Source organism: Astyanax mexicanus, chromosome 1 (assembly GCF_023375975.1).
Source record: "Astyanax mexicanus isolate ESR-SI-001 chromosome 1, AstMex3_surface, whole genome shotgun sequence".
Classification (NCBI taxonomy): domain Eukaryota; kingdom Metazoa; phylum Chordata; class Actinopteri; order Characiformes; family Acestrorhamphidae; genus Astyanax; species Astyanax mexicanus.
The window spans coordinates 21,179,372-21,206,766 of NC_064408.1; the positions used below are offsets into that span (position 1 = coordinate 21,179,372).

Below are 27,395 nucleotides of genomic sequence, written 5' to 3' on the forward strand. Positions count from 1 at the left end.
CTGAAGTCGCAGTAGGGACGCAGCCCGGCTTCCGTAGTTGAAGTACTCCCTCAGTCTTTAACTCCACTTTTCTCATTTATCGTTTTGTTTATCGCCTCTCTTTATCGGCGCGTGTTTTCACCGTGAGTCACGCACGAAACCGGGAAACGCGGGGAAGCGACGGCGGCGGTAAATGCTGGCTGTAGCGGGGCCTGGGTCTCGGAGTTTGTTTTTAGCTGTTGTTTGACTGTCAAGGCGGAGAGCTGGCTAGCTAGTTAGCTTGGGTTAGCTTAGCTAGGTTAGCTAACCTAGCGAGCGAGCGGCGTTAGCTTGTTAGCGGGGCTACGACATCTTTATTTATTAGACAGGCCGGTTAATGAACTCGCTGAGGGGGGTGTTTATTTACTCGTGAGGCAGGCCGGGCTAAACCGACGGCTAGCCGGTGTAGAGTGCTGGGGTAGAGGGGGGTCGCTGCTGCTGCTGGATGCTCTGCTCCTCCTCTATTACTGCTGCTGTTCTTGGAGAGACCAGTTGCATGTCATTTTTAGCAGCAGCTAACGCTAGCTAGATAGCTAACTAGTTAAGCTACAGTTCAGTAACCTAGCTTTAACAGCTAGCTTTAGCTTTATAGACACGGAAATAGCTCACTGTATCAGAATAGCCGGAGTTATAAAGCAGCTAAGCTAGGTCAGCTAACGCTAACCGACTAGCTATTAGTTAACTGTTAGTTATCTGTTATTTATTTGCTAAAGGCGAAGGTCGCCGTGTGTTCCTGATTGTCTATAGCCCACGATTAAGTATTTAGGTCGCTTAACCCTTTCACCAACAACAAAACACACAGATTCAGAGACTCGCCTCTGAAGATTAGAGTCCGCAGCAGGATGTCAAAGGGATTTGTGAGCTAAGGGATTGTCCATAAACGCCAAACATTCAGCGTTAGGTTAAGTAGTCAGCAGAGAGTGGGGAAAACACCAAAACAAAGCGAACAGCTGTTAACGTTATGAAATGCTCGCCCTGGCTCACGACTTCTAGCTGTTCAGAAGTGTTTGGACACAGCTAGATGGTCGGAGGGCGGAAGGGAAAAGCAGTGCGACCCGCTTTATTCTCTAAAATCTGGTGAACTTGAGCAGCAAAATGCCCGGAGATGGTAGTGCCAGCAGTAGTGGTAGTAGCAGCGAGGACTCGGACAGAGAGACTCGGAGGAAAGTCTGCACCGTCAAACACGAGATCACCAATGGTAGGTGATGATGATGAAGATGAAGGATGAGGGCATTAGCCTTCTCCTTCACTCCACAGTTTTGAGTTGATATAATTATTTCTCCATCTGCTGTTTGTACGAGCTGTTCTGTCTGTGAATCCGGTTTATCTAAACCCAAAAGAGCTCAGACCTATTTCTGAATATTGATCCTATTCAAAATTCAAAATTTGAATCAGATCAAGTGTAGTGAGCAGCTCATTCTTGTTTTCTTTCCCAAATTGTGGGCACATGAATTGTAAATATTTTAATAAAAATAATGATGTAACCAATAGGGGTGGGCCATATGTCCCTAAAATAATATCATAATATTTCATGGTATTTTTGAGATAAATATATTCTTTGCGATATGACAAAACATTGAATTAAAGAAAATATTTCAATAATACACTAGTACATTCTCCGAGTGGTCCAGCGGTCTAATGTGCTGCCACTATGATCAGGAAATCGCTAGTTTGAATCCTCTTCATGTAGCTTGCCATCCCATGTGAGCAGTACAAGGCATCTGTGAGCTGATGTATCAGAACCAAGTCGCTGCGCTTTCCTCTGAACGTGCTGTGATGCTACTCGGCAATGCTGCATCAGCAGCAGTTAGAAAAGAGGGGGTAGCTGACTTCACATGTATCGGAGGAGGCATGTGCTAGTCTTCACCCTCCTTGTGTTGCGACATAACTAGTGATGGGGGGGATTCCTAATGAGTGGATTGGGAAATTAACTATGTAAAAAAAAAAAAAAAAAAAAAAAAAAAAAAATATATATATATATATATATATATATATATATATATATATATATATATATATAAGAATACACTACTACAACAAAATATAAATTGTACTTTATTATTGCATACGATACGATATGGCACACTGCTAACTAAGATATTAAAAAATACTAGAATTTTAATCAGATTTTAACAGAAGGAAACTAATAATGCACTCCATATATCTCCATATATCCAGGATTATAGTAAAATAAATAATACTCTGTCTCTAGTAGACATATAATGGGAAATGAGATAAGTGTGAATTTAGCAGCACAAAATTAGCACCCTCACATGATAAATAGGGGTGGCTGATGTTTCAGGGTATAATGTCATTCACGACATTTAAAAATATTAGTGATATTATTGTGTACAATACGATATGCCATACCCCTAGTAACAAATGACACAACAACAATTTCATGTATTTTAACCCTCTATGACAAATTTATTTTTTTCGAGGAGAAAAAAAAGAAACTATGGAAAATTACCTCAGAACATTTTTTAAATTTTGACAACAGGCTGATTCTTTGAATCACCATTGCTTTATCCTGGTGGCCGTGTCAAATGTGATGTGCAAGATGTTGCCTTAAAACCTTGTTTTAGTAAGTTTATAAACAGTAAGATTATAAACAGTAAAAATATTCCTTTACATATTCTTGCACATATACATATTTGTATTTACGACTGACTTGTACACCTCATTGTATTAGATCTAGATATACCTTTTTATATTATTTATATTAAAAATAAATAAATAAATAAATAAAAATATGGTATGGTGTAATAACCAAAAGCTGGTTCAGGTCATAGAACATCATACTCTTGAATTTAGGTCAGAACTAATTTTACTATGTATTGTAAAACATTTTATTAAAGCATCCGAAATGTTTAAATGGTTGAAACAGACCTGCAGAATCAATTAATACACATTCAAAAGGAGATAGTTTTAACTAACCCAGCACTCCTACATTCTGTAAATAAGGTCAGATAAAGGAACACAGAATCACACTCTGTCCTTTAGTGATACTCTCAGGAGGTTTGGTATATGTCTCTTAGGAACTTTGTGAGTTTAAGTGAAGGCCAGAGTGCTGAAAGGAACTTTACACAGCGTACTCTAGTCAAAACATTAGCAACATCTTGAATTATCATTTGAGCTATACTGAATTACAGTGTAGATATGGGAAACTGCGATTCAGCTAGTTAAAATGTATAGGTATATCTATAGCTAATTAAATATATAAAGTAGAGCTTCTACAAGTAAAATATATTTAAATCATCAATGTAAATCAATGGTAACATATGACTATTCAAAATTACATTAAGCATATGTTGTCCTGTCAATGTGACTAGTCAGAATAGATTTTTAGATCTGATATTATTATGCTACTGAAATGTAACAAAATGAAAATGAAAGTATATTATTGATACACTCATTAAATCTCTTTACAAATCTCTTCTGCTTTGTCACTCATGAAACAAAATTTAAACTAAGGTTGCAGCAGTATACTGTTTTAGGTATATTGTGGTTTGAAGATGGTTATTATACTTTTTACATTTGATACAGATAATGTATTGACAAACCAGAAATCAGCAGATTAATCCATAATCAAAATAAACTCAAAAGATCTTTTGTATTTATTTGTTTTCAAAAGTGAACCATTATACATATGCTTTTATTGATGCATTGTTTTAAACTTTAATTATTGCAACAAAAGTAATGAAATATTTTTGACATTGCGCAGGATGTTACACATCCGGCAGTGAGACTAATGTTATAGTGCACATTATGATGATGAAACAGTATATTGCACAGACATTTTTTTTGTGAAATTAATGCCTTATACATCTGATTCCACCATTGTTAAGATCTATACATACATAAGTCTATACATTATTGAGAAATCATAGGTGTTTATCAGACTCTTTAGATTTTGCACATAATGAATTGTACCTTTGTGATATGTAAATGTGTATATATATATTGTAAAACTATATTAACACTGAAAATATCTTCAATTGTCTGAAAAAAGGGAATCCACCAAACCTATGTATGTGTGTTTGTGTTTGCAAGAGAGAAAGATTTATTACCCACCTCTTACAGTGTCCATCACTCTCTACAGCAAACCTCACAGGATACACTGAGAAAGTTGGCATGGAGAACTTTGAGCTTCTCAAAGTACTCGGCACTGGAGGTGAGAGACCCCTGGCTGTGTGTGTACAGCTACAGCTTTAATGCTACACCTTGTCTGTTTCTTTCTGTTCTGTGTAGCAAGGCCACTCTGTTGTTTGTTCCAAGACAGGTTCTGAACTGGCAGCTATTTGGAATTGGGAAATAGCTCTTAATTGGGAGTGGCTCTTAAGCATAAATATACTCTTTGGACCGGATTGTTTTTTCAGGCATGTCTGTGAAGGAGTGGTACCACATGGTGTGATTAATTCATACTGGAATAATGTAAATTATTGTTTTGGAATTACTTCATAAATGTTATAGAGATTATAGAGAGCCTCCTTTGCACTAGCATGCTAGTTCTGTAAGTTGTAGTAGCCTTAGTTGCCCTTGACCCTGTTGCTTGTTCACAAGAACTGGTTGTCCAATTATTAAAACCACTTTTGGAAGGAACTGACTGCTGCATACCAGAAAAATCCCACAAGACCTGCTTAGTATTTTGAAGATTCTCTGTCTCCCTGGCCATATTTCATCTTTCCTATTGCCTCAAGTTATTATGGTTTCCAGTTTCCCTGCTTCCAACACATCACCTTTAAGGACACTTACTTCCTAATATTTCTATGCCTTGAAAAATGTCATTATAGATTAGGATAATCTTTGATTTTAACTTCACTTGTAAGTAATGTTAATGTTATGGCTGATCAGTGAATGCGCACAATTTGTAACCTGATATTTGGGGTAATTTTCAAAGAAACCTGTCAAACTCCTTTTTCTGAGCTCTAAAAATCTAGGCCTCTGTCTCCCCTGGCATATTTCTGAAGTACACAGGTGTAGTTTATTTTTGAGCAGATTTGGAGTTTGGTTTGTTACAACAGGTAAAGCTTCAAAAAGCCATGCTGACCTTTGCTGAATCTCATAATCTGCTGAGGCTAGCAAAATATCATAGACATTGTCCTTGCTTTGTGAAACCTTATGCTTCCAAGCAAGTAAACTGCCTGTTCATACCTTACAAGGTGTTTTAGAGCAACCCAAAACATGGGCAGGTTAGTTTTGTTTAGGGGTGTGGTGATGACCCAAAATCTTTATAAATAAAAATAAAAAATTAAACTTTAACAGAAGTTTGAGATTTCCCATGTGAGATAATCAGTTTTAATTTGTTTACAAAGCCCAGGTGATCAGTCTTGTCCTTTTGTCTCGCTTTTTCTCTTGATATCATCTCAAAGAAGGCAGACATCATCATCATTCTGCGTGACCTGACTGCAATGTCAGTGTATTCTTAGCCATGACTAACTCAATTCAAATCAAATCTAATATCTTGTAATCAGAAATGAGATCTACTCTTCATCCTGCTGACACATCTCTATTATCTTTCCCTCCTTTTTTCAGCCTATGGAAAAGTCTTCCTGGTCAGAAAGATCAGCGGCCATGATGAAGGGAAGCTTTATGCCATGAAGGTCTGTTTTCTGCTGAACAGAAGAGTTCCATCATTATTAGACTTGTCTGATAATCTGAATGGGACAATGGATTATCTCCTGCAGAATTATCGCAGTAAAATCACTTATCGCAATAATTCTGCAGATGGTTATCCTTTGTCTTTGTTTACATTATCATGATTTTAAAGCTTCTTATGTGAGCTGTATAAGAGCTTTTGGTCTGTTTTTACCATGTTTCTGCTCGCCAGTTCTGCTTCGTCTGTATTAAAGTGATGGAGAATTAAAGCAGCAAATTTTATTTATGAAAAACACCAAATAATATGTTTAAAGAAAAAGTTGTTGATTTATGTAGTTTTTGCTAGTTACAGTTTATTATAATATATGTATTTATCAATACAGGCTTGTTCAAACATACTGGCTTTTTAGCGTAGACAATATTTTTCTAAGCATAGGGGGTTAAATAACCTCAATTTTGCATTGGACACTATTTTCAGTGTACAAATTTGTTGGTATTGGTTTGTAAGACAATACAGGAATTACAACCTTAATGCAAAGTCTTAATTTTGGTCTTGTGCTTTTTGCAGTTTTGTTAGTGTGAAAGTGGTGCTCATTTTGTCCTTCAGTGGTGATGAAAGTCTTATCTGTGTATACTTCTTTCAATTTTTTAAAAATATTTTATATTTAAATTAGCATGATGGTTAACATTACAGTTATTGTTTTATATTTAATTCTTTTTATAACAGACTGCATTTATTAAGTCATGCATCCAGGCATCCTAAAGATCAGTCAGATTGTTGTCTCTTAGTAGATAAACGCTTATTTTCTGCACCTCACTTGTTGCAATACTTCATCTGTATTAAGCCATCTCACACGGAAGGATGTTGAAATGTTACCCAGGCTTACATAACATAGGACCAGTGTGCTAACTTATCACTCAGTTAATTATGTGTGTACCTCTTCGACCTTGACCCTTAGGTTCTAAAAAAGGCTGCCATAGTTCAGAAGGCAAAGACGGCTGAACACACTCGGACCGAGAGGCAGGTTCTGGAACACATTCGCCAGTCACCGTTCCTGGTCACCCTGCACTACGCCTTTCAGACCCAAACCAAACTGCACCTCATACTGGGTAAGAAATCCACTGTAATAAAGGCTGCCTGTCCTGATTTTTTTTCCCTTCACTATCTAATTTAATGTAGACTATTATCTGGTACTGATACAATCTTTGTACATTCATATATAATAAAGTCAGAAAGGTGGATGTACTAGGTTGTGCATTAACATGGATCCGTAAATGACGTTAATTTAGTTAATTACAAAATATGTGGTATTAAATAATCACATTTTTTTTCTGAATCACTGTTAAAGACAAGCACAATAACAGATTAACTAAAAACACGCCTACAGTGGCCTGTAGAGATGCACAAAGCTAAAAAAAAAAGACAGTAGAAAATGCTACTTACCTCCCTGTGTTGTTTGTGGGCACCCCTTCTATTTAATGTACTTGGTGTGGGGACTTGGTGATGGGATGAGATTAGGTGAGAAGGGGAGTGTTGGATGGGATGGGATGGGATGGGATGAGATGAGGTGGAGGAGAGTTGGGGATGAGGTGGAGGAGAGTTGGGGATGAAATGGGATGAGGTGGAGAGTTTGCAGATGGGATGGGATAAGTTGGGGAGTTGGGTATGGGATAGAGTGGGGTGGTGAAAATCCAACATCCTAAGCTTACTAATGCTTGCGATTGAATGCAATCAAATCCTTACAGCAGTTCTCCACAATTTAGTAGAAAGCCAAATTTCAGATGAAACAGTAAATGAGCATGTGTCTTAATACTTTTTTCCTTTTTGTTTTTTCCAAACCATTTCTTTAATCCTGAAAATTGTTGATCAGAAATCAAGAATGTATTTTATACCAGAACACACAGCCTGGCTTGTGTCTTCTTTTCCTTGCATTGTTACTCCTGGAACACTGAGTGAGTGTTAAAAGAGAGCTGAGGGACTTTGTGTATGATCCAAAGTATTTACGGTCAGAGCATGTTGCTGTAATGTGTTTGGAGGCCGTCCTTGTTTGAAAGAACTGGCAGTGACTATTCTGTCTATTATCATGCTCTTATCAGAATCTGCTGCTGCATTTGGTCTTACAGGCATTCTGTTTGAAAGTGGGCTTGTGTGCTTATTACTCCGTATTCTCTGCGCATTGATTTCTCTGTGTGTAAGCGGAGGGTTTGATGTTGTTTGAGAAATGTTAAATGCAGTAGCACTGGGAATTTGTTTAATCTGTTTCTAAAATCCTTTAAACCAATGTTTTATTTTGAAATAAAAACGAAGAGTGTAGTTACCATGTATTAATGTTTAAAGCAGATGCATTATAGTGCCTTAGCTTAAAGAGCCTTTAACACTGAGTTGTTGGTAAGGTAGTAGTAGTTTAGATGTTATATTAGATCCAATAGTTAGCAATATTATGACTCATAGAGTAGTTGCAAAGTACATGTGCAGTAAATTAAATAACTGGAGTGTGCAACTTCTCTGGATCTAGTAGAATTAAGCTAGGGATGCACCAAATATGTGCCATCCAAAATTATTTGGCTGAAAATGGCAAAAAAGGGAGGTTTGGTGTTAAGCAAAATAAATGAAAAGACCAAATAATGTCATTGTGACCTTCATTTTAAATCCAGTTGCTGTGTTTCCTATAAACCTTTCCTTTCCTCTTCATGCCCCTGGCAGAGCTGCATATCTGTTTTAAGTTTAGGTTCAATTTGGCACTATACTCGCATAAATTAAATGAAATAAATTGTTGAGTATCACTCAATTTATGTATGGTATAAGTTTACCCTGTGTTCATAAACTGACTGTATTCACTGCTGGAGTAAATTCATAATTGTAATCACACTATTTGTAGATTGTTGATTTTAAAAATACTCAATTAACTTAATTTAGGTTATTTCATTTATTTATAGGTTAAAAAAAGACACAAATAAAGAAATCTTGCTAACTCTTTGGTGGATGCTTTAGTTTGGTTTGTTTGGTTTTAGTTTCGTTTTGGTGCATACCTTAATTAGGCCACTTTCTTCTAGTTAAAAAAAAAAGAAATGACTGTTTGTTTGTGTGTGCTTAGATTATGTGAGCGGAGGGGAGATGTTCACCCACCTGTACCAACGAGATCACTTCTCAGAAGATGAGGTGAGAATCTACGTGGGTGAGATTATCCTGGCCCTGGAGCATCTGCACAAGGTGAGACCTCCGGCACTGACGTCTTTTTCACTCTGCTAATCTCTTTCCTGAGCAATTAGACAAGCGCAGTGTGCAGCAGAGTAAGACGTTTCCTCTTTAAAAATGCATTATGAATAAATTTTACATTAAAATAACCACTCACAAAAGCATTTGATGGTACCCTGAGTGTTACAGGAGGAATAGCATTTCTGTTATTGTCACATTGGGCTGTAATGCTATAATTGCACTAATTAATTTTTTGGATGGTTTATTTGTTAGTATTCTGATTCCTATTCCTATAATATTACTATTCCTAGCATTTAAATTTTTTTTTAAATATTTCCCTGATGCACTGATAAATTTTTTAATCCATGTATTGTGACAGAGGCTTTTAGATATTTGTGTAAAATGTTCACAGTTGCTCTCCTAGATGACATATTTAAGAAGACAGTTATTAAGTGTGGGTGTTCAGTGCTGTGTGTTATCTAGGAGTAAAATTTAATTTACAGGCCCGTAATTGAAGGATGTTAATTAAAGACACCCTGCACATTAACTGGAAGTGGGTTAAAGCGTCCCTCGTGTTGTGCCACATCACATTACCTGAGTGTTGAGGACTGTAAATGTATGTACCTCCGAGCTGTGGCGGTGTCGATGTCATTTTTACAAGCCACTCTTTTGGCCTGATTTGTGCAGCTTGGCATCGTGTACCGGGACATTAAACTGGAAAACATCCTTCTGGACAGCGAGGGCCATGTGGTGCTCACCGACTTTGGCCTGAGTAAGGAGTTTTTGGAGGAGGAGGTGAGTGACCCAGCAATGACAGCAGCTGCTAATGTGCAACGCTGGGGTCGACTGATAAATATCAGCCTGAACTGCATCCCTTTGTGTGCCTGCCTATGTGTGTGTGCCTGCCTATGTGTGTGTGCCTGCCTATGTGTGTGTGCCTGCCTATGTGTGTGTGCCTGCCTATGTGTGTGTGCCTGCCTATGTGTGTGTGCCTGCCTATGTTTGTGCACGTGTGTATGCCTGCGCGTGTGTGTATGCCTGCGCGTGTGTGTATGCATGCACGTGTGTGTATGCCTGCGCGTGTGTGTATGCCTGCGCGTGTGTGTATGCCTGCGCGTGTGTGTATGCTTGTGTGTGTGTGTGCTTGTGCGTGTGTGTGTGCTTGTGTGCGTGTGCTTGTGTGCGTGTGCTTGTTTATGCTTGTGTGTGCGCCTGCTTGTGTGTGTGTGTGCTTGTTTATGCTTGTGTGTGCGCGTGCTTGTGTGTGTGTGTGTGGTTGTTTATGCTTGTGTGTGTGCGTGCTTGTGTGTATGCGCATGTGTGTGCGTGCTTGTGTGCCCACTTGTGTGTGCGTCTGTGCATGCTTGTGTGTGTCTGTGTGCTTGTGTGTGTCTGTGTGCTTGTGTGTGTATATGTATGTGTTTGTGTGTCTGCTTGTTAGTAGTGTTACTGACAGATGACACCTCAACACCTTGTTGTTCTGTGTGAATTGTGCTCATATTTTCAAATGTGTGTGTGTGTGTGTGTGTTTGTGTGTGTTGTCGTGCTTATATACACATGCACTGACTTTCAAGACACCCTTGTGTCCTTATGTGTCTTTTTTTCTGTTACTGTTTAGTTCAGCACAAGAAAAAACACCTGTGTGACTTAAACAGCTGTTTATTAATACTGTTGGCATATTTTGCTACACTTCCATATTCTGTCGCACACAATGTAGGTGATGATTAACAGTTAATACAGTGATGATGCCTCAGAAGTGATAATTGCTTTGTTGGAAGAGAACTCAAAACAGAACTAATTTAACTTTGAACAGGTTGCTAAATAATATTAAATAATGTGTTTGTGTAAATTAGTTTTTCCTTTTACTGCTCACTGAAGTTTGTCCAGTAGGGGGCACTGTTCCCATGCACATCACATTTGTATCATTATTGCGAGAGTGCTCGTTCTAACAGATGCTTGTGTAATGGTCACAAAATGGGAGGTGAAATAGTATCTTTTACTTTTTTTTATAGCTTATGAGCTTGTCTTGGCTGCAGCAGAGGGCAAAAACTGGCTATAATCCTGGCTATAATCAATTTTATTGAAATTTAATTAAATTAATTAACAGTAGATTTAGTCTGATTTGTGCATATTATTCTTTTCAAACATAGTACTGCTTACTAGGTTAAATGCACACATTAGTGATTCATTTTGTGGTTGCTTTTAAATCCTTGACTGGTAGATAGCAGTGTTGTTCTCTGTCTTCAGATCCTATTGATCACAGTGTAATTAGTAAACTTTTCTTTTACTCAAATGTTATGGTGCTGTATGTCTTAATATGCTATTAATAAGTAACAATATTGATATATTGTAATATATTGAATTGTATCCCCTGTATTTGTTATTCATATCATATCACAAGGTTCTTGCCAGTACGCTGTCCCATGATTATTTTTGGTACCACACTCTATAGTGGTAGTTATTCTTAAATAAACTTCTTTAGTCTTCAATATTCTACTTGCTTTCTTGTTAACAGAAAGAAAGGACCTACTCATTCTGTGGTACCATCGAGTACATGGCTCCAGAGATCATTAGAGGAAAGGCTGGTCACGGCAAGGTAGGAGGATTCTCTGCTAAGTCAAAGATCATTTAAGCTGCTTCTAGAGCACAAGTAGCTTGTACAAGTTTAAGTGCTGATATTAAACATCATATGTAGCGATTAACCACAGTCATAACCATACTTGTTATGTGCTATAATTGAACAAAAAGCTTATGTATGGAACCCAAACAACATTTGGCACTCTTTGTTTTTGAGGATGTAGTGCAGGCACTGGGGCAGTGTTGACATAATGACAGATGGTGCTTGTTTGATTTTTTTTTTAATACATTTATTTATATATAATGTGCCTCTTTCTCCCTTTTTCACTCTCCGTCTGTAGTCAGTAGACTGGTGGAGTTTGGGGATTCTCATGTTTGAGCTGTTAACGGGAGCGTCTCCTTTCACTTTGGAGGGCGAGAGGAACTCCCAGAGTGAGGTGTCGAAGTGAGTCACACACACATGCGCACACACACACACTTCTCACTTCCACATACCCACACACTCCCTCCCTCAAACACTCTGCCTACTGTTATTACACTCACACGATTCTACAATATGTTTTGCTTTCTCTCACCTGCCTACACACACATACACACAAACACAAACACACACACACGTCTCTCTCTCATTCGTCCTGTCTTGTTTTCTCTGTTCACTTATCGTATTCTCTCTCATGCTCTGTATGATCTCCCCTCCATAATGCTTTAATGCCCCTAATGAATTAGTTTAGGAAGCACTTGAATTAGCTTTACAGCGGATGATTCGTTTAGTGTTCAAGTGTGGGTCTCTCTCTCTCTTTCTCCCTCTGTTTCACTTGTCTTTTCTTCCCATCTTTTCCGATTTCTATTCATTCCTACCTCTTCCTACCTTCCTACCTCTCTCTCTCTCTCTCTCTCTCTCCCTTTTTTTCTTTCTCTCAGACGTATTCTGCGATGTGAGCCTCCATTCCCCTCTCTGATTGGTCCACTGGCTCAGGACCTCATCAAGAAGCTACTTGTGAAAGACCCTCATAAGAGACTGGGCTCTGGACCCCGGGGGGCTGAGGACATTAAGAGTCACCCCTTTTTCAAGGTATGTATTTTTACCCCTTTCACCTCTTACTCTCTGGCTCTCTCTTGTCTGTAAGAGCTGTAGATATAGAAAGGTATACATTTTGCTGGTGTGAATTGGAATGTATATAACAGTATATTTCAAACACACACACTTGCTTCTGGTCTGCACCTAAATGTAGCCTGACAGGAAATTTTGTTCAGACCAGAGTCTGTTTAAAAGTGGGTCTAATTAAACTACAGAGGAAGGAGGGTAATCTAAAATAGGAATAATTGCAGCCCACAAATTGGAGCTGGGAGACTGTGAAATGTAAAATTTGCAGTCCAAACCTGACTGGACTAATCAGGTCTAGTCAGATTCATACATATACCCACCTACCCTCTCATGCAGTTCTCTTCTGCTTTAGGGTTTAAATTGGGCTGATCTGGCGGAAAAGAAGGTAGCGAGTCCGTTCAAGCCAGAACTCCGAAATGAACTGGACGTGGGGAACTTTGCTGAGGAATTCACAGGCATGGAGCCTGTCTACTCGCCTGCCAGCACACCTCCTAGCACTGACCGTCTCTTCCAGGTACACACACACACATGCATGCTACTATTTTGGTGTGGATTTTTTTGTCCATCCTTGTTTTACCTTTAAGAGTACCCGACTTCTACCTTACTGTTGCTTTTTTCAAAGCAAAGTGTAAATCCATGAGGCAATGTCTCTATCCTTGAGTAACTTATGAAGATAATAAAAGTTAATGCACTTCTAAAATATCTAAAATAACTGATGAAATATAAGGAGCAGTTAATAGAATGTCCCCAACTATGTTATTTAGACACTCTTAGTATTCAAAGGGGCACTTTTTTCCACAATATAAAAATAATCTATTGCTGCACCTGTTCTAATTCTCCATAAACTATTTGTTCTTAGTTTTTTAATACTTGTATATTCTTGTAATTATAATGTCTTGTGATTTTTGTTTAAAATTGTTCTGTATCATGTCTTAAATGTATTTCTTATATTCCAATTGTATTAATGTTGATTCTGTTATAAATGTAAGTTTTTTTTTCCTTTATTTTATGATTTCTTATAACTTTTTTTTAAACTTGTTTTTAAATCCTCTGTAAAGCACTTTGAATTACCTCTGTGTATGAAAGATGCTTTAAAAGTAAACTTGCCTTGCCTTACTTTAATTTTAGAAAACGAATATATACTGCTCATATTATTGCGTATTAGTTGCACATGTGAACAGATTCTTTCTTACACCCACAAAGAAAGCCTCTATCTTACTTATCTGCCTTCTTACTCCTTCCTTCTGCACACAGGGCTACTCTTTTGTGGCTCCCTCCATCTTATTTAATAAGAATGCAGTGATGGGAGATGTCCTGGATGCTCCTGTGAATGTGGATCGACCTGGTTCAGCTACTGTTCGTCGCAGCGCCATGTTAAAGGTATGGGGCTGCAACACTTCCATTGTAGTTTAAAACTTAAACTTAATAAACTAAATAATAAAATATTATAACATTCTAAGTAATATTCAGTAACAGCTGATGATAATATTAATGGTGTTTCCTTTTCATGATATAAGCATATCAAAATAAGGCTACGATCATTAAAACATTTGAGAACCTGTCCATACTGTCTGGATACTGTCTGAATATGACTTTCTGCAAGGTTCTGCTAGACTTCTACTAGATCATTCTTTGGGTTTTCTCTCTCTGTCTCAGGAGTCCCAGTTCTTCCAGCATTATGAGCTGTGTCTGCAGGGTCGGCCGCTGGGCGAGGGCAGTTTCTCCATCTGCAGGAGGTGTCGGCACAAACAGAGCGGCCAAGAGTACGCTGTCAAAATCATCAGCCGCAGGTACACACAGCGACCTCGCAGCCTGGTTCAGACAAGCCTGAGCTCACTTAGCACTACAGCAGCAGGGCTCAGTCAGCCCAGTTAGAGCTCTGGAAAAAAAAAAACACCTTCTGATTTCAGGTCTTTCAGTCAGAATGCTTTTTTTTCTGCAGGCAGAGCAAGTGAATGCCTAGAAGAAATCTTAAAAGAAAAACTACAGGTCTTTTTTTTATTTACTCTGTGTGTGTGAATAAACTATGGTGTGCATGTTGTTGATGTAGGATGGAGGCCATGACCCAGCGAGAAATTGCAGCTCTTAGACAATGTGGATCTCATCCAAACATTGTTACTCTTCATGAGGTCTACACTGATCAGGTATGTGGTGCACAGCAGCAGAGATACACAAACAGATCCACACAGAAACACATGGATCATTGTTTAACAGAAAAATATATATTTTATTGCATGAGGGTTGCCTTGAGTTAAGTTTTTTATCCTCCTGTTTTCTCCCCTTTTCAGTATCACACATATCTAGTGATGGAACTGTTGCGTGGTGGTGAGCTGTTGGAGAGACTGAAGAAGAAGAAGCTGTTTGCTGAAGGAGAGGCCAGCCAGCTGATGAAGAGTCTGGTGTCAGCTGTCAGCTTTATGCATGAGGCTGGAGTTGTGCACCGAGACCTCAAACCTGAGGTAAACTGATGGATGCGTGAATTAATATTGAATGATGAATAAATGTGACAAAAGAGTAGATAAATAGAGGCATAATACATAGGAAAATAACAGTTATGGAATGAATGAATTTATTATGGCTCAATTCTATTTCACCACTTTGCTCTACAACTTATCCTTACGCCTTCTTTTCAAATGTGGAAAATGGGTAAAATCCTCACTCTAGGAATTGGGACTACCCTTCAAGCACCCAATACGTCATCAGGAATGCTAAAGTTCAGCAACCTCGCTGCGGCTGGTTAACTAGGGCATTGTATATCTTCATACAGGGGGGAAATGGTGCAGAAATTAATTATTTTTGCCCATTCCTTCATTTCTTTGTGATGGGGAGGTGAAATTAGCTTTAATTAGCTTTTTTTTTCGTTCCACCTTCAATGCTGCAGCCCCTGCCATCTGTTGCACCATTTAAGGTGGAACGGGAAAGTTAACTAACTAGCTAGCTACTGAGACAAACCACTAGTGATCTTTTTTATGCTTGTTATAAAAAAAAATTGGCCATAAAACATAGAAACTACACATTAAACTATGGTAAATTAGTGCTAATCGTCCCTTTTTTTTATTTAATATATAATTTTATTTCTAATTTTTCCCATTTTCTCCCCAATTTACACGGCCAATTACCCAACCCACTCATTTGGATTCCCCCTATCACTTGTAATGCCCCAACACACCAGGAGGGTGAAGACTAACACATGCTTCCTTCAATACATGTGAATCAGCCACCGCTTTTTTTCGAGCTGCTGCTGGTGCAGCATTGCCAAGCAGCTAGCGCGCTTGGAGGAAAGCACAGCGACTCGGTTCCGATACATCATCTCACAGACGCCCTTTGCTGCAGAAATCACCGTAGGAGTAATGTGGGGAGAGAGCGCCATCTACCCACCCATAGGGAGCAGGGCCAATTGTGCTCCCTCTGATTGCCGGCATCTTGATGGCAAAGCTGCATGAGCTGGGGTTCGAACCTGCGACCTCCCCGCTCATAGTGGCAGCGCTTAGACTAATCGTCCCTTTTTAACAAGGAAAATACTTACATTTGTGGGTTTCTTTGGTCACTTGTGCCGCCATTTTACCAGTGATTCTCATACACCTCGGTTTGAAGTGTGCATCTGAAAAATCCTCTTTGAAGGGCTAACAAGCCCTATTTCTTCCCCCCACCACTCAAGCATAACATGAATCTACCCCCTGGATGTGCATGCGCAAAACAGAGGGGTAGGGACAAGGGGTGAAATGGGATTGTGCCTATACGTGAAAAAAAAAAATTGCGATAAAGTGTTATGCATGAAAGGCTTACAACAATTTTAGGCTTTCCTTGTTGTTTAAGTAATTGATGTGCTCAATGTCCCAAACCACTGTCTACCACATTAAATAAGGACAACAGTTTGAAGTGCTTTTATTTATGTACTAAGAAAGCAGTTTGGGATGCAGCCATGAATTGAAAATGAAGAGAAAAGCTGTGCTAAACCTGCTATACACAAGCACTTGAATTGCAAGCATTCTAAAAAGCTTTGTAAGGAATCATGATAGTAGTTTCATTTATGCACAGCTTCTGTTAAATACTAGTGCATCTAAAAAAACAAAAAAAAAAAAACAATGACATGGCCCTTTAAAGCATAATTGACCATCTGTAAAATTTGCATTTCATTGGGAAATCGTGGCACCAGAGTCTGGAGGAAGAGTGGAGAGAAACACAGTTCAAGCTGCTTGAGGTCTAGTGTGAAGTTTCCACAATCCACAAAGTGACGAGGCATGTCATCTGCTGGTGTTGGTCCACTGTGTTATATTAATTCTAAAGTCAGTGCGGTGTTTTCCCAGAAAATTTTACAGCACTTAATACTTCCCTCTGCTGACAACCTTTATCTAGATGCGGATTTCATTTTCCAGCAGGACTTTGATTCTACAAACTTTACTGTATGTTTACCTGCATCTGCTCTAATGTAATCAGTGTTTTTAAAAGCAGAAACACTCTTAAGGCCTATCCGGAAGGGATTCGTTTCTCAGGGGGTCCTTGGGTAATTTTCTCTTTTATGGGGGTTCCTGTGTTATTTTATTCCCATCCAAAATGACCATATATGTGTTTTTCTCTGGTGTCCTCTGAGAAAATTACAGGCTGAATTGCCTACTGTTTTTTGCTGAACTCAGTGGTCCTCCGGTAATTTTATTCCTGTCCGGGCGCACATCTGAGTTTCATCACCTCGCATTCAATAAAATAGCTATTTGTCCACTGCCATGCACCGTTATTACACTTTGTGTGATCGTTTCCACGGAGATCCACGTAAACACAACAGCGAGTGGAAATGGAGGAGCTACTGAACGCAATGTCCTGTGACAAGAAAGCCAAAAAACTCACTGGTTCTCCTGTTTTTCCAATTGCAGTCCGGATGCAAGAGTTTTATCACTGAGTAGAAGTGTGAAATATTTTTCACAGACCTCCCTCTGAGAAACTAATCCTGTCCAGATAGGGCTTAAAGCTCACCTTCCGCGAAAATCCGATTTTTCTTGTTTTTTTGTGGAATACAGTAGGTCTCTCCGAGTTGAATGTGTACACCTGCACATTAAACTGTTTTGCAGCCCCCATTGTCTGCAGGAGCTAAGCAAAGAAATCCCCCCTCCCCCCCTCCGAAAAACGGGTGAATTTTGAATTATCTTTCTGCCTACGTAGGCAGAAACTCACAGACCAGCCCACCTTGGCTCGAGAAACTCCCAGAGGCGGAGCTGAAGCGACGCAACATCACCGCTCATCAGTTAGGAGGTGGGAGGCAGTGAGCGGCAGAGCGGTGGAGGGGCGTCGCAGTGCTCCTAGCCAATCAGAGGAGAGATATTTGCATGCTGTTTGCATGTATGAATATTCATGAGCAAAGCTGGAATCCGGTCATTTTGGACACACCCCTAAAACAGTCCATTAAAAAAGAGCTATACAGAGACACCTGAGCACTTTTTTTTTACAAAAACGGCTCACATGTCATTCATTCATACTAGAGACCACAACTAGACATTTTAAAATGAAAGAAAAAACGACGGAAGGTGAGCTTTAAGTGTAGAGGTAAATGGTTTGAAATAATGTGATTGGGTGCCTAAACCTTTTGCACAGCACTGTAAAGAAATTAAGTAGAAGCAGACGATAATAAATGATGGCCACTGAAGAGTTAGAGAGATCAGCACCTAAAAAGGTGAATATTTAAGGACAGGCCTCATTTGCAATCCTGAAACAATAAACACCATCATTCTGAATAACGATTAAGTAGCGGGTATAAACTCCTCCGTTTTACATTTGCTAACAAGATTCTAATTGTTTTCTTTGCAGGAAGGAACAGCGAATTTGCATCTGATTTGCATGTAAATGTATGTTTTTAGCTGAGGAGGAGAGGGAGGGCAGTGCGCAGCATTCAGGTCGAGCCAAAGATCAGAGTTACATTGTTCTTTGTTCAGTACAGAACCAAACAAATGCTTCAGAGTTTAGAATAAAATACGAGTTACAGTGGCTTGCAAAAGTATTCCTACCCCTTGAACTTTTCCATGTTTTGTCACATTACAACCATAAATAAATTTCACTGGAATTAAATGTGAAAGATCAACACAAAGTGGTAAACAGTTGTGAAGTGAAAACTATGCATGATTTAAAACATTTTTTACAAATAAATAACTAAAAAGTCCAGTGTGCAAAAGTATTCAGCCCCCCTGAGTCAATACTTTGTGGAACCACCTTTTTCTGCAGTTACAGCTGCAAGCCTTTTAGGGTATATCCCTACCAATTTTTGCCCAGATTAGATGGGGAGTATTTGTGAACAGTAATTTTCAGATCTTGCCACAAGTTCTTGATTGGGTTTAGATCTGGACTTTGACTTGGCCATTCTTGAGTAGTGAACTGCAGAGAATTATTTCAAGGATAATGAAGCATTTCTGTCGCTTCATGTTAAAGCACTTTGCTTCCAACTTTTAGAATGCTCAAATCAAGTGCTCATATAAAAAAAAAATTAAAGGAAAAGGTAGGAGAGGCCTAGTCTGTTTTTTTTTTGTTGTTTGTTTGTTTTATCCCCAAAACTACTTATTATTGAAATGAATTGTGTCAATCTCACATGCAGCACATGAAGTCATGAAAGTGTTTTACACATATTAAAGATATTTGTTTGCATTGCATACATTCATAATTTTCACATATTTTAAAGGCTTTCCAGTCACGACTGTAGTGTTAAACAATAGCAAACAATGCCCTCTCTTTTTTTTTTTTTCTTCAGAATGTGCTGTTCGCGGGCGAGGCAGAAGACTCTGCTCTGAAGGTGATCGATTTTGGCTTTGCACGTTTGTTTCCTGCAGGCAGTGGCAGTGCTCCACTGCAGACCCCGTGCTTCACTCTGCAGTACGCTGCTCCTGAGCTCTTCCACAGCTCTGGATACGACCAGGCCTGCGACCTTTGGAGCCTGGGGGTCATACTGGTGAGTGTGTGGGTGTGTGTGGGTGTGGAGTAAGGGAATCTGTTTGTGTGAATTTACAGTTTGGGAAACTTTGTATGTTTTTATATACTGTTTTTGCTGTTTTTTTTTATATATTGCCATTTTGTTAGGGCTATTTTTCTCTCCCTTTTCTTGCGATTAAAACTGTTGAAATGTAGAACACAATAAAACACACCTCCTGTTAGTCTCTGTGCCCCTGTACTTCACATTTACCTCCATCTGTTTGGCTAAACACACATGGAGGAAGCAGATAAATCACCTAGTAGGCAATAGTACGAAAAGGGCTTCCAAAATAAACTCAACAATAAATGTGCTGAAACCAGAGAACATCTAAACTGCTTTTCTATATTGGAGAACATAATTTTATACGAAACAGATGAAGTTGGACACAGAACTAATGATGTTATAGGTCTGTAAATCATATGCATGGTGATGCATTTCTGTGTGATGATGATGTGCATCATTCTCTGTTTAGTACACCATGCTCTCCGGACAAGTCCCATTCCAGAGTGAGAAAAAAGGAATGACCTCAACCCACGCTGCTGACATCATGCACAAGATCAAAGAAGGAGACTTCTCATTGGACGGTGATGCTTGGAAGGGCGTATCTGAGGAGGCCAAAGATCTAGTGAGGGGTAGGTTGAGTTGTCTGTGTGTTTGTTGCTAGGAGATATGAATCAGTGTAACTTTAATGTTTAAATCCATATTGAGGATGCCTCAGTACTTAGATTTTTCTCTATCTCAGCCTCTTTAATTACTCACTGTTACAGTCTTAATTGTTCTCTAAAACACAGAGGAAATAAATAAATATACGATGTCTGTCTCGAACACTACACTCTAACACTACATTATTGTCAATGATGGGTTTCTAAGGCTATCTTCATCCAGCCTGTATTTAAGCACCATCTAATAATCATTATAATTACGAATAATAGCTTAAACTGTTGGAGGAATATTAATATGTTTAAAAAAATATTATAATGGTCCCAGAGGAGGCAAGAGGAGCACTTCTAATACAGGTATATCTCTGCTGTTTTTCAGGTCTGCTAACTGTTGATCCAGAGCGGAGGTTGAAACTCTCTGCTCTAAAGGAAAACGCATGGCTCCAGTGTGGGGGAGTATCCTCCACCCCTCTCTGTACCCCTGATGTCCTGGAGTCTAGTGGCCCCACAGTTCGCACCTATGTCAATGCCACCTTTAAGGTCAGTCAGTGCATTTTTTTTGTGCATAACCAGCAGTTATTGATTGAAAAAGGTAAATACTTATTATCCTAGCGTAATGAATCGGAGGAAAAAACGGTACAGCATTGTATTTAAATAGGAATAATATTATATATATTTAAGTGCATTCAAATGTAAAATTAAGGTGCAACTGTACATGGTCAGATGTACATAGTAATATAGCCTCAATTTGTACAGTTTTTTTTAGATATTGACTAATCATACCTTTAGTTTACTTGCTTACATATATGGTTCAATGTTCGTGTTGCTCTTATTCATGTCTGTGTAAATGCGAATAACTGGAAATCAACTTGTATTATATAGAACAATGTTATGTTTTTTTTAAGTGATAGTTTAAATGTACATAGTGTAGTAATAGTGGTATTCTATCTTGAAACTGTATTATTTATTTGTTTTGCTATTTAATTATTTATATTTTATATTTGTTTGCAGTAAATTATAAGATATTACGAACACATGCTAAATTTAAGCACCGACATCTGATATCAGCAAAGCTTCAGCAATTATTTTCTTATTTGAACTCTGCAGTACATCACAGTAATCTGTGTGGGTTGTGGTCTCCAAATCTGCTCACTGGCATTCTCCGAGTCCCATTTCCGCATCCCGGGTTGCCAGGTATAGGCAATAGCACACAAACAGTGTTCTGCAGCCGTGGAAATGGGAAAGTTTTTTTTAAGCAGGTAATCGCTAAGCTTCAGTAATCGTTTGCCAATTTACCACCACTGGCATAGTAGAGACGGGCAGTTTGGACATTCCAAACGTATGTATACATATATTTAGTGATCTGCTACAGAGCAAAGACGCCATCGTTGCTTGCCTCTGTGTCAATCTGTCAACCTGGACGAGCTTTGTGAGAAAACTCAATCTAGCATTTGAAAATTTGACTCCTGTAGCCATTTCACACGCTAATTGAAAGCAATGCTAAAGATATGCTAGCAGCAGTAGGATTGAGAGAGTACATGCAACACTGTCAACAACAGTAGATGAGCATTTAAAAAAAGACTTATTCATTACCCTACACATGCATTAATCTTAGTTTTAGGGTGAATAACCGAATCAATTGTTGTCGACCCTCCATGCTTTGTACAGATCGATGTAGTGTAAGTAGTGGGAGATTAGTGCAACACCAGGTCGTGTTTGAGAGGCAGGCGGCTGCAAGGCAGGGTGCTGAAGTGATGATAAGACAGACCTAACTCACTGCTATCTGCTCTCAGCAGAGGTGATACTTGCTTGCTACAGCCACACAGGGTTGACAAAGGCACAGACAGAAGCTCTGTCTCTCTCTTTCTCTCTGTCTCACTCTCTTTCTTTTGCTTGCTTTTTCAGTCTGACACTGTGAGGTGTGTGCGTTTGGGTCAGTCGTTAGAGCAGCTGTGTTCTATTTAGTCCTCCAGTCTGAAATTTGGAAAGTCTGAGGCACTCTGAGATTTCCCTTTATTGAGAGAACAAATCTAGCCTTGAAACATTGGCAGTTATTTCTCTTTTTTTGTTTTGTTTGTCTCTTTATCTCCCCATATCTCTCATGTTTCCTGTCTCTCTATTTCCTTTTCCACCTACATCTACACCTACTCCAACCTCAGGCATTCAACAGGGGCAAGCGAGAGGGCTTCTTCCTCAAAAGTGTGGACAACGCGCCGCTGGCCAAACGGCGTAAACTGAAGATGACCAGCACTGGCGTAGAGACACGTCGCAGCTCCTCATCCTCGTCCTCCTCCTCTTCTTCTTCCTCCTCTGCTTCCCACACCAAGACACAGGGTCGCCAGACTTTCACCCCTAACAATGACCCAAAACTGTGACCCTTCAGCTTGAAAACTCTCCCTGGACCCTCCCCTGCTATTGTCTTTGATGACCTTTTACATTTGGAAGTTGAGGTCAGTGCAGAAAAGCATTAAGATTTAAAAAAGAAAGAGGCTGAAAGGAAAACGGCAGTAGATACTGCTGTGAAGTGTTGAATCCTGCAGGGATATAAGCTCAAGATGGCTGAAGACTGGCAGACTGATCAATGAACAAGTCAATTGACTGAACACAAGAGGGCTTGAACGTTCATTATTATATAGCTAAGGATCTGTGTGCAGCGCGGGCCATCAGTGGCAAAATCAAGTGACAGCTCTTGGGTTATTGAAGCCAAGTAAAGGTTAGGTCGGTCTGACACACGCTTTATTTCCATATGTCATCCGCAGAGCTTGGAGAGTGACCCACGCTTCGTTCTTCTGCGGATGGTTTCTTTGCACGTGGGCACCATCTGTGAAGTATCTTCTTCAGGATGATGTTTTTTGATAAACATGAGCTTATTTGAATGAATGTTCGCAATTTTGAAAAGCTGCCTTGTGTATTAGAGTGCATTTAAGGTTGTTTTTTTTTAAAGCTGAAATTTGATGTTTTTGAACTGGGAAAGGGAAAGATGATGATGATGAGGAAGAAGATTCAGGAGTCAGGAGGCAAGGAAGCCTTGAAATGACAGAAAAGCCATACAAAATAGAAGGGAACCATTTTACAAGAATATCCATATTTAAATTCATATGTAATTGTATAGACCAACATCTGCTGAGCACAGCTTCATATTAATCATATACTGTACAAAAACAATGAACAGTTCTTATTGGATGCCATGCCACGCATTTTACGGACGAGCTGTTTTGAATGACGACTTCTTTTAAAAAAGCAGAATCACATGTCTTTTTAGGACCTGCTGGGTAATCAGAACAACGTGTTTGATTGGTAATCAGCTTAATTTTCTGGTCCTGAATTATGCTCAGTTGCTCAATTGGTGCTACTGTACCAGAAGCTCTTCAATCTGTGGCTATACAAGGACAGGTGCACTAGGTTGGAGTAATACGAGTAATTTGACATTGTCGTTTTTGTCGTTATTACTAAAAGCTTTTGTGTGCTTGAGCTGTGTCCCTGTGCTGTTTGTTTTAGCATTTGTCCAAAGCCTTTTTTTTTTCTAACATTACACAAACCAGATCGTAGCATATTTATGAAATTTTATGAGAGCCGTGTGAGGCCCTTTTTTTGAAATCTAAAGGAGCTACATTGATGGAATAGTTTGTGACTCTACCGTAATAATCTACAGCGATTATTATTTTTTAAAAACTAAATCTAAATCTAAATGTAAAATTTCATATTTATTGAGCCTTTATGGCCTTTCCTTTTAGTTCTGTGGATCGTTTTGTGAATAGTGCATCAAGTTGCATGGAGACTCTGCACAAACTGCCCATGCAGAGTAAAATCGGAGCTGCATGTCGGCTCGGTTGTGCCCTTTAACAAATCGTACTTGAACAGATCTTTTAAATTTCCTTGATGCAGCTGTTTCAGGTTGATCTGTGTGAATACAGTCTGCTGTAAGGGGGGATGTACAGATTTGATGTACTGTACAGGGCAGTAGCCAGTGCTTCGAATCTCCAAAAGGGCTCCAACACGCTCAACACGCACACTCACACTCCTAATCTGAGGTGTGTGTGATCCAGCACTGTGAGAAGCAGAGTGAGAGTGAAAACAGCCAGGCCTGTCATATTTTCTAAGGGTCCAATGGCTGATATATTGTTGTTTGATAAATGACATTGCAATGGAGTTACAGTCGATACGTCAAATGAATAAAGTGCAGTACTTAACACCGCTGCCCCACACATCATTGATTACTGTTATTAGTAGTTCTATATGAGACTGTGCACTAAAGAATGTAAAATATTTACATAATATAATGTAAAAATACCCATGTGAAGGGTATGTACATTTAGAATGTTACCAACTTTACTTGAGTTACTGTCACTGCCATTTATATATATGCAGGGTTGCCAGGTCCAAAGTTGCAAAACTCCTCAGCTTAAAATCCCAATATACACTGCCATGCCAGATAAACAGGAACTGATATTGTGTCCCATGACTTTAGCAATGTCACATGATAGCTGAAGAATACTCCACTGACCTGTGGCATGTGTGTGCAAAGCTTTTTGGATTGTGAGTGTGTTTGTTCACATGCACAATTCTATCCAAAAGCTGCCGTACACATTTACCACCCTTTGCTTTTCTGTCCACTGTGGGTGGTAATACCTTCTATGATGAAAAAATTTAAGTTTGGCACCCAATATCAGGCCTCACTTAAACTCAGATAAAGCGCACCATCTTGCCATGAGCACGCAGGCCAGAACACCTCCCAACTTATACAGGTATAAGCGTTCCTGAGCCATCCCCTGAGTAACACTTCATTACTAATTTACATACTGCTGTTCAATTAAGTATTGTTATTGTATTAGAAGTACAGCTAAACTTTGCTACGTAGATGCTTCAGAATTTCATTGCCGTCGAATGTGAATATGGCATAAGTTATGTATTGTTGCTGAATAACATATGGACCAATAGAAATGCTCGAAAATGACTTGAAATACTTGATTAATGTTGACTTCCAATGAAAGTTAAAAAAGATTTTTCTCTTCTCTGGTGAAGTTGCTATTTTAGAGATACAATATTTTTGTGTAACCGTGTAGTAGGTTTAGATTTAGCTTCTAAATCTTGTTTTGATGAATAGGTGCCAGTGATAACTAACTGAGAGCTCTTGTTGTGATGTCTTGCACATTCACCCACTTTCACCCACATTTAGAATCATCTGGATATCACACCATTTTTCTACCTCTCTCACTGTCTCATTTTCCAGCTTTTAGAATTAGGATCAATATACAGTCATAATACAAAAACAAATCTACAGTCTGTTTGCAGTATAAGTGGTCTTTATTAGTGAGATTAGAGATTAGTGATGGGACTAAAATAACGTTCAATTTCAATCATATTTCAATATGATTAATAGAAATGGTGATACAGGATACAATGTAAGATTTACCACACCAGAACACAGCATGATGTATATTTAAATAATCAATCTTACTGTGGATATATTTATATTCGTAGTGCTCAGGTTACTTTGTAAAATGATCCCAAATAAACACACCACACAACTTCTGGTGTGGCCATTTATGTACCCACCACTGCATTTTAAAACTAACCACACTTGGCAGAGAAATTACAAACCTGGCAACTCTGTATTATATAAAATAGTGTGAACTTTTTTAATAAGGAAAAAGCAAACAGTTGCGGTTATCAACCATAGCAAGGCATTATTTATTGGTTATCACTATCGACCTGACTGTGCGAGGGTGGAACTTTACTTTCTGGTACATTTCAGAACCTGCCAGGTTTTTTTCTTTACCTTGGCTGAATGTACTGGAATGTCCTGATCCCTCAGCTTCCACAGGATCACCATGTGCAGGCGCGGCATTTCAGAAACGGCAAAACAAACAGCCATGAAGGTGTAATAATCTGCTCTGAAGCACTGTGCACCAATCTACAGCACCCTCAGCCTGAAGAGTGGCGAGGTAGTAATACGGAACCGGTTGCTGTGCTGTGATCAAATATGCCACTCTTTTGACTTTTCATGCCAAAAAAAAATCCTCTGGCAGAGACACTTGGGTGTTATTATCTTAAGTGGTAGTAGCTTTGTGCAGTGCACTCGGTTTAGAAGCGAGCGCCGCTCTGGATGAAGTGCTAGCGGGCAGTAACGGGGCCAAGGGACGCAGCCACATGATTCATTTAGGCTTTTGCGTCGCACACTGAGAATGTGAATGAGAAATGGCTGGAAATCGGACAAAGGCAAGCTGGAGAAACATCACAATAACGGTTCCTCTGTGCAGCTCGCTAGTTGGAATCATGTTTAATTTCTCTCGGGGGTTTTGGATGATGTGCTTTTCTTTGAACTTCTGATTAAACATGTTGTAAAAATGTGATGAAACATTGTTGGATTACCAAAAGATTTGGGGGCTGGCATATTAAAAGGTGATTTGTGTCTTTTTGTTTTTTGTTTGTATTTTTTTTTTGCGTGATGAACACACTGATAATACACTTTAATATCTCTTTTTTTACTTGATTAAATTGCTTTTTTTGTTTCCGCACAAGTTCAGGCTGTAATTGATGTGTTTTCAGCTTTAAGAAGCATCATATCTTTGATATTTATTACTTTTCATTCTCCTTTGCATTAATGTTTTATTTTGAGAAATTGCTGTTTGCTGTTGAATTGGGTTCCTGCCTGCTTTATTTGACTTGTATTTGTGTGTCTATTGTTTTTGTTCATTTTTTTATTTTATTTTTTTGCAGTGGGGGCGCATCATATTCTTTCGCTCCTACAAGAGTCTTGCACACTGCACCAAAACAATGTAGTATTTGTGGAAATGTCCATGGCTTTGATTACAAAGCGTTTTATTTGTTGTAATGGATGGATTTGAATTTTTGTTTTAATTGTATGTCTCCAGTTGGAAACTTTTGTCTTTTACTGTCATTAGTTTATTTGAGTTTGTAATTTGTTTATGTATTTTAGTTCTGAATTGCATGTTTTACTATTATTATAATTTTTTTTTTCATTTTTTTTGTATGAAAATTTTATGTCCTAAATATTTTTTTGTAAGAAAATGATCATGAAATGAAATGCACTGTTCAAAGGCAACAAAAGATGCATTGTTTTGCATCGAGAACACTGTTAAATACTTAGGATAAAAAAATATATATAATACACTTTCCTCTTTACTCAAAAATCTGCAGCCCATTATTTACCCACACGAGAACATACAGCAACATTCTGCACCACAAACAGAAACACCTGAGAAACGTTTTACAGAGTACTATATTAAATGTTAAACACAAATGTACATTTAAATAAATGTTTTAAATATTTTA

At 38.7% G+C, this 27,395-nt stretch overlaps 1 protein-coding gene across 1 annotated transcript; it reads left to right on the top strand.

Moving 5' to 3' along the window:
* Nucleotides 1-27,395, top strand: rps6ka4 (ribosomal protein S6 kinase, polypeptide 4). The gene is made up of 18 exons (XM_007253975.4): nucleotides 1-1,216; nucleotides 4,121-4,192; nucleotides 5,554-5,621; nucleotides 6,576-6,726; nucleotides 8,712-8,827; nucleotides 9,500-9,607; nucleotides 11,328-11,408; nucleotides 11,731-11,834; nucleotides 12,311-12,461; nucleotides 12,847-13,008; nucleotides 13,749-13,874; nucleotides 14,151-14,284; nucleotides 14,545-14,638; nucleotides 14,783-14,953; nucleotides 19,222-19,419; nucleotides 19,913-20,072; nucleotides 20,479-20,639; nucleotides 22,259-27,395. Exons 1-18 carry the CDS (start codon nucleotides 1,114-1,116, stop codon nucleotides 22,472-22,474), a joined length of 2,376 nt encoding a protein of 791 aa, XP_007254037.1. The 5' UTR covers nucleotides 1-1,113; the 3' UTR covers nucleotides 22,475-27,395.

Coding starts and splice junctions, on each gene's coding strand:
- rps6ka4 (XM_007253975.4), top strand. CDS start 1,114: ATGCCCGGAGATGGTAGTGCCAGCAGTAGTGGTAGTAGCAGCGAGGAC. Junction 13,009..13,748: donor GCACTGACCGTCTCTTCCAG/GTACACACACAC, acceptor TTCTGCACACAG/GGCTACTCTTTTGTGGCTCC. Junction 13,875..14,150: donor GTCGCAGCGCCATGTTAAAG/GTATGGGGCTGC, acceptor TCTCTGTCTCAG/GAGTCCCAGTTCTTCCAGCA.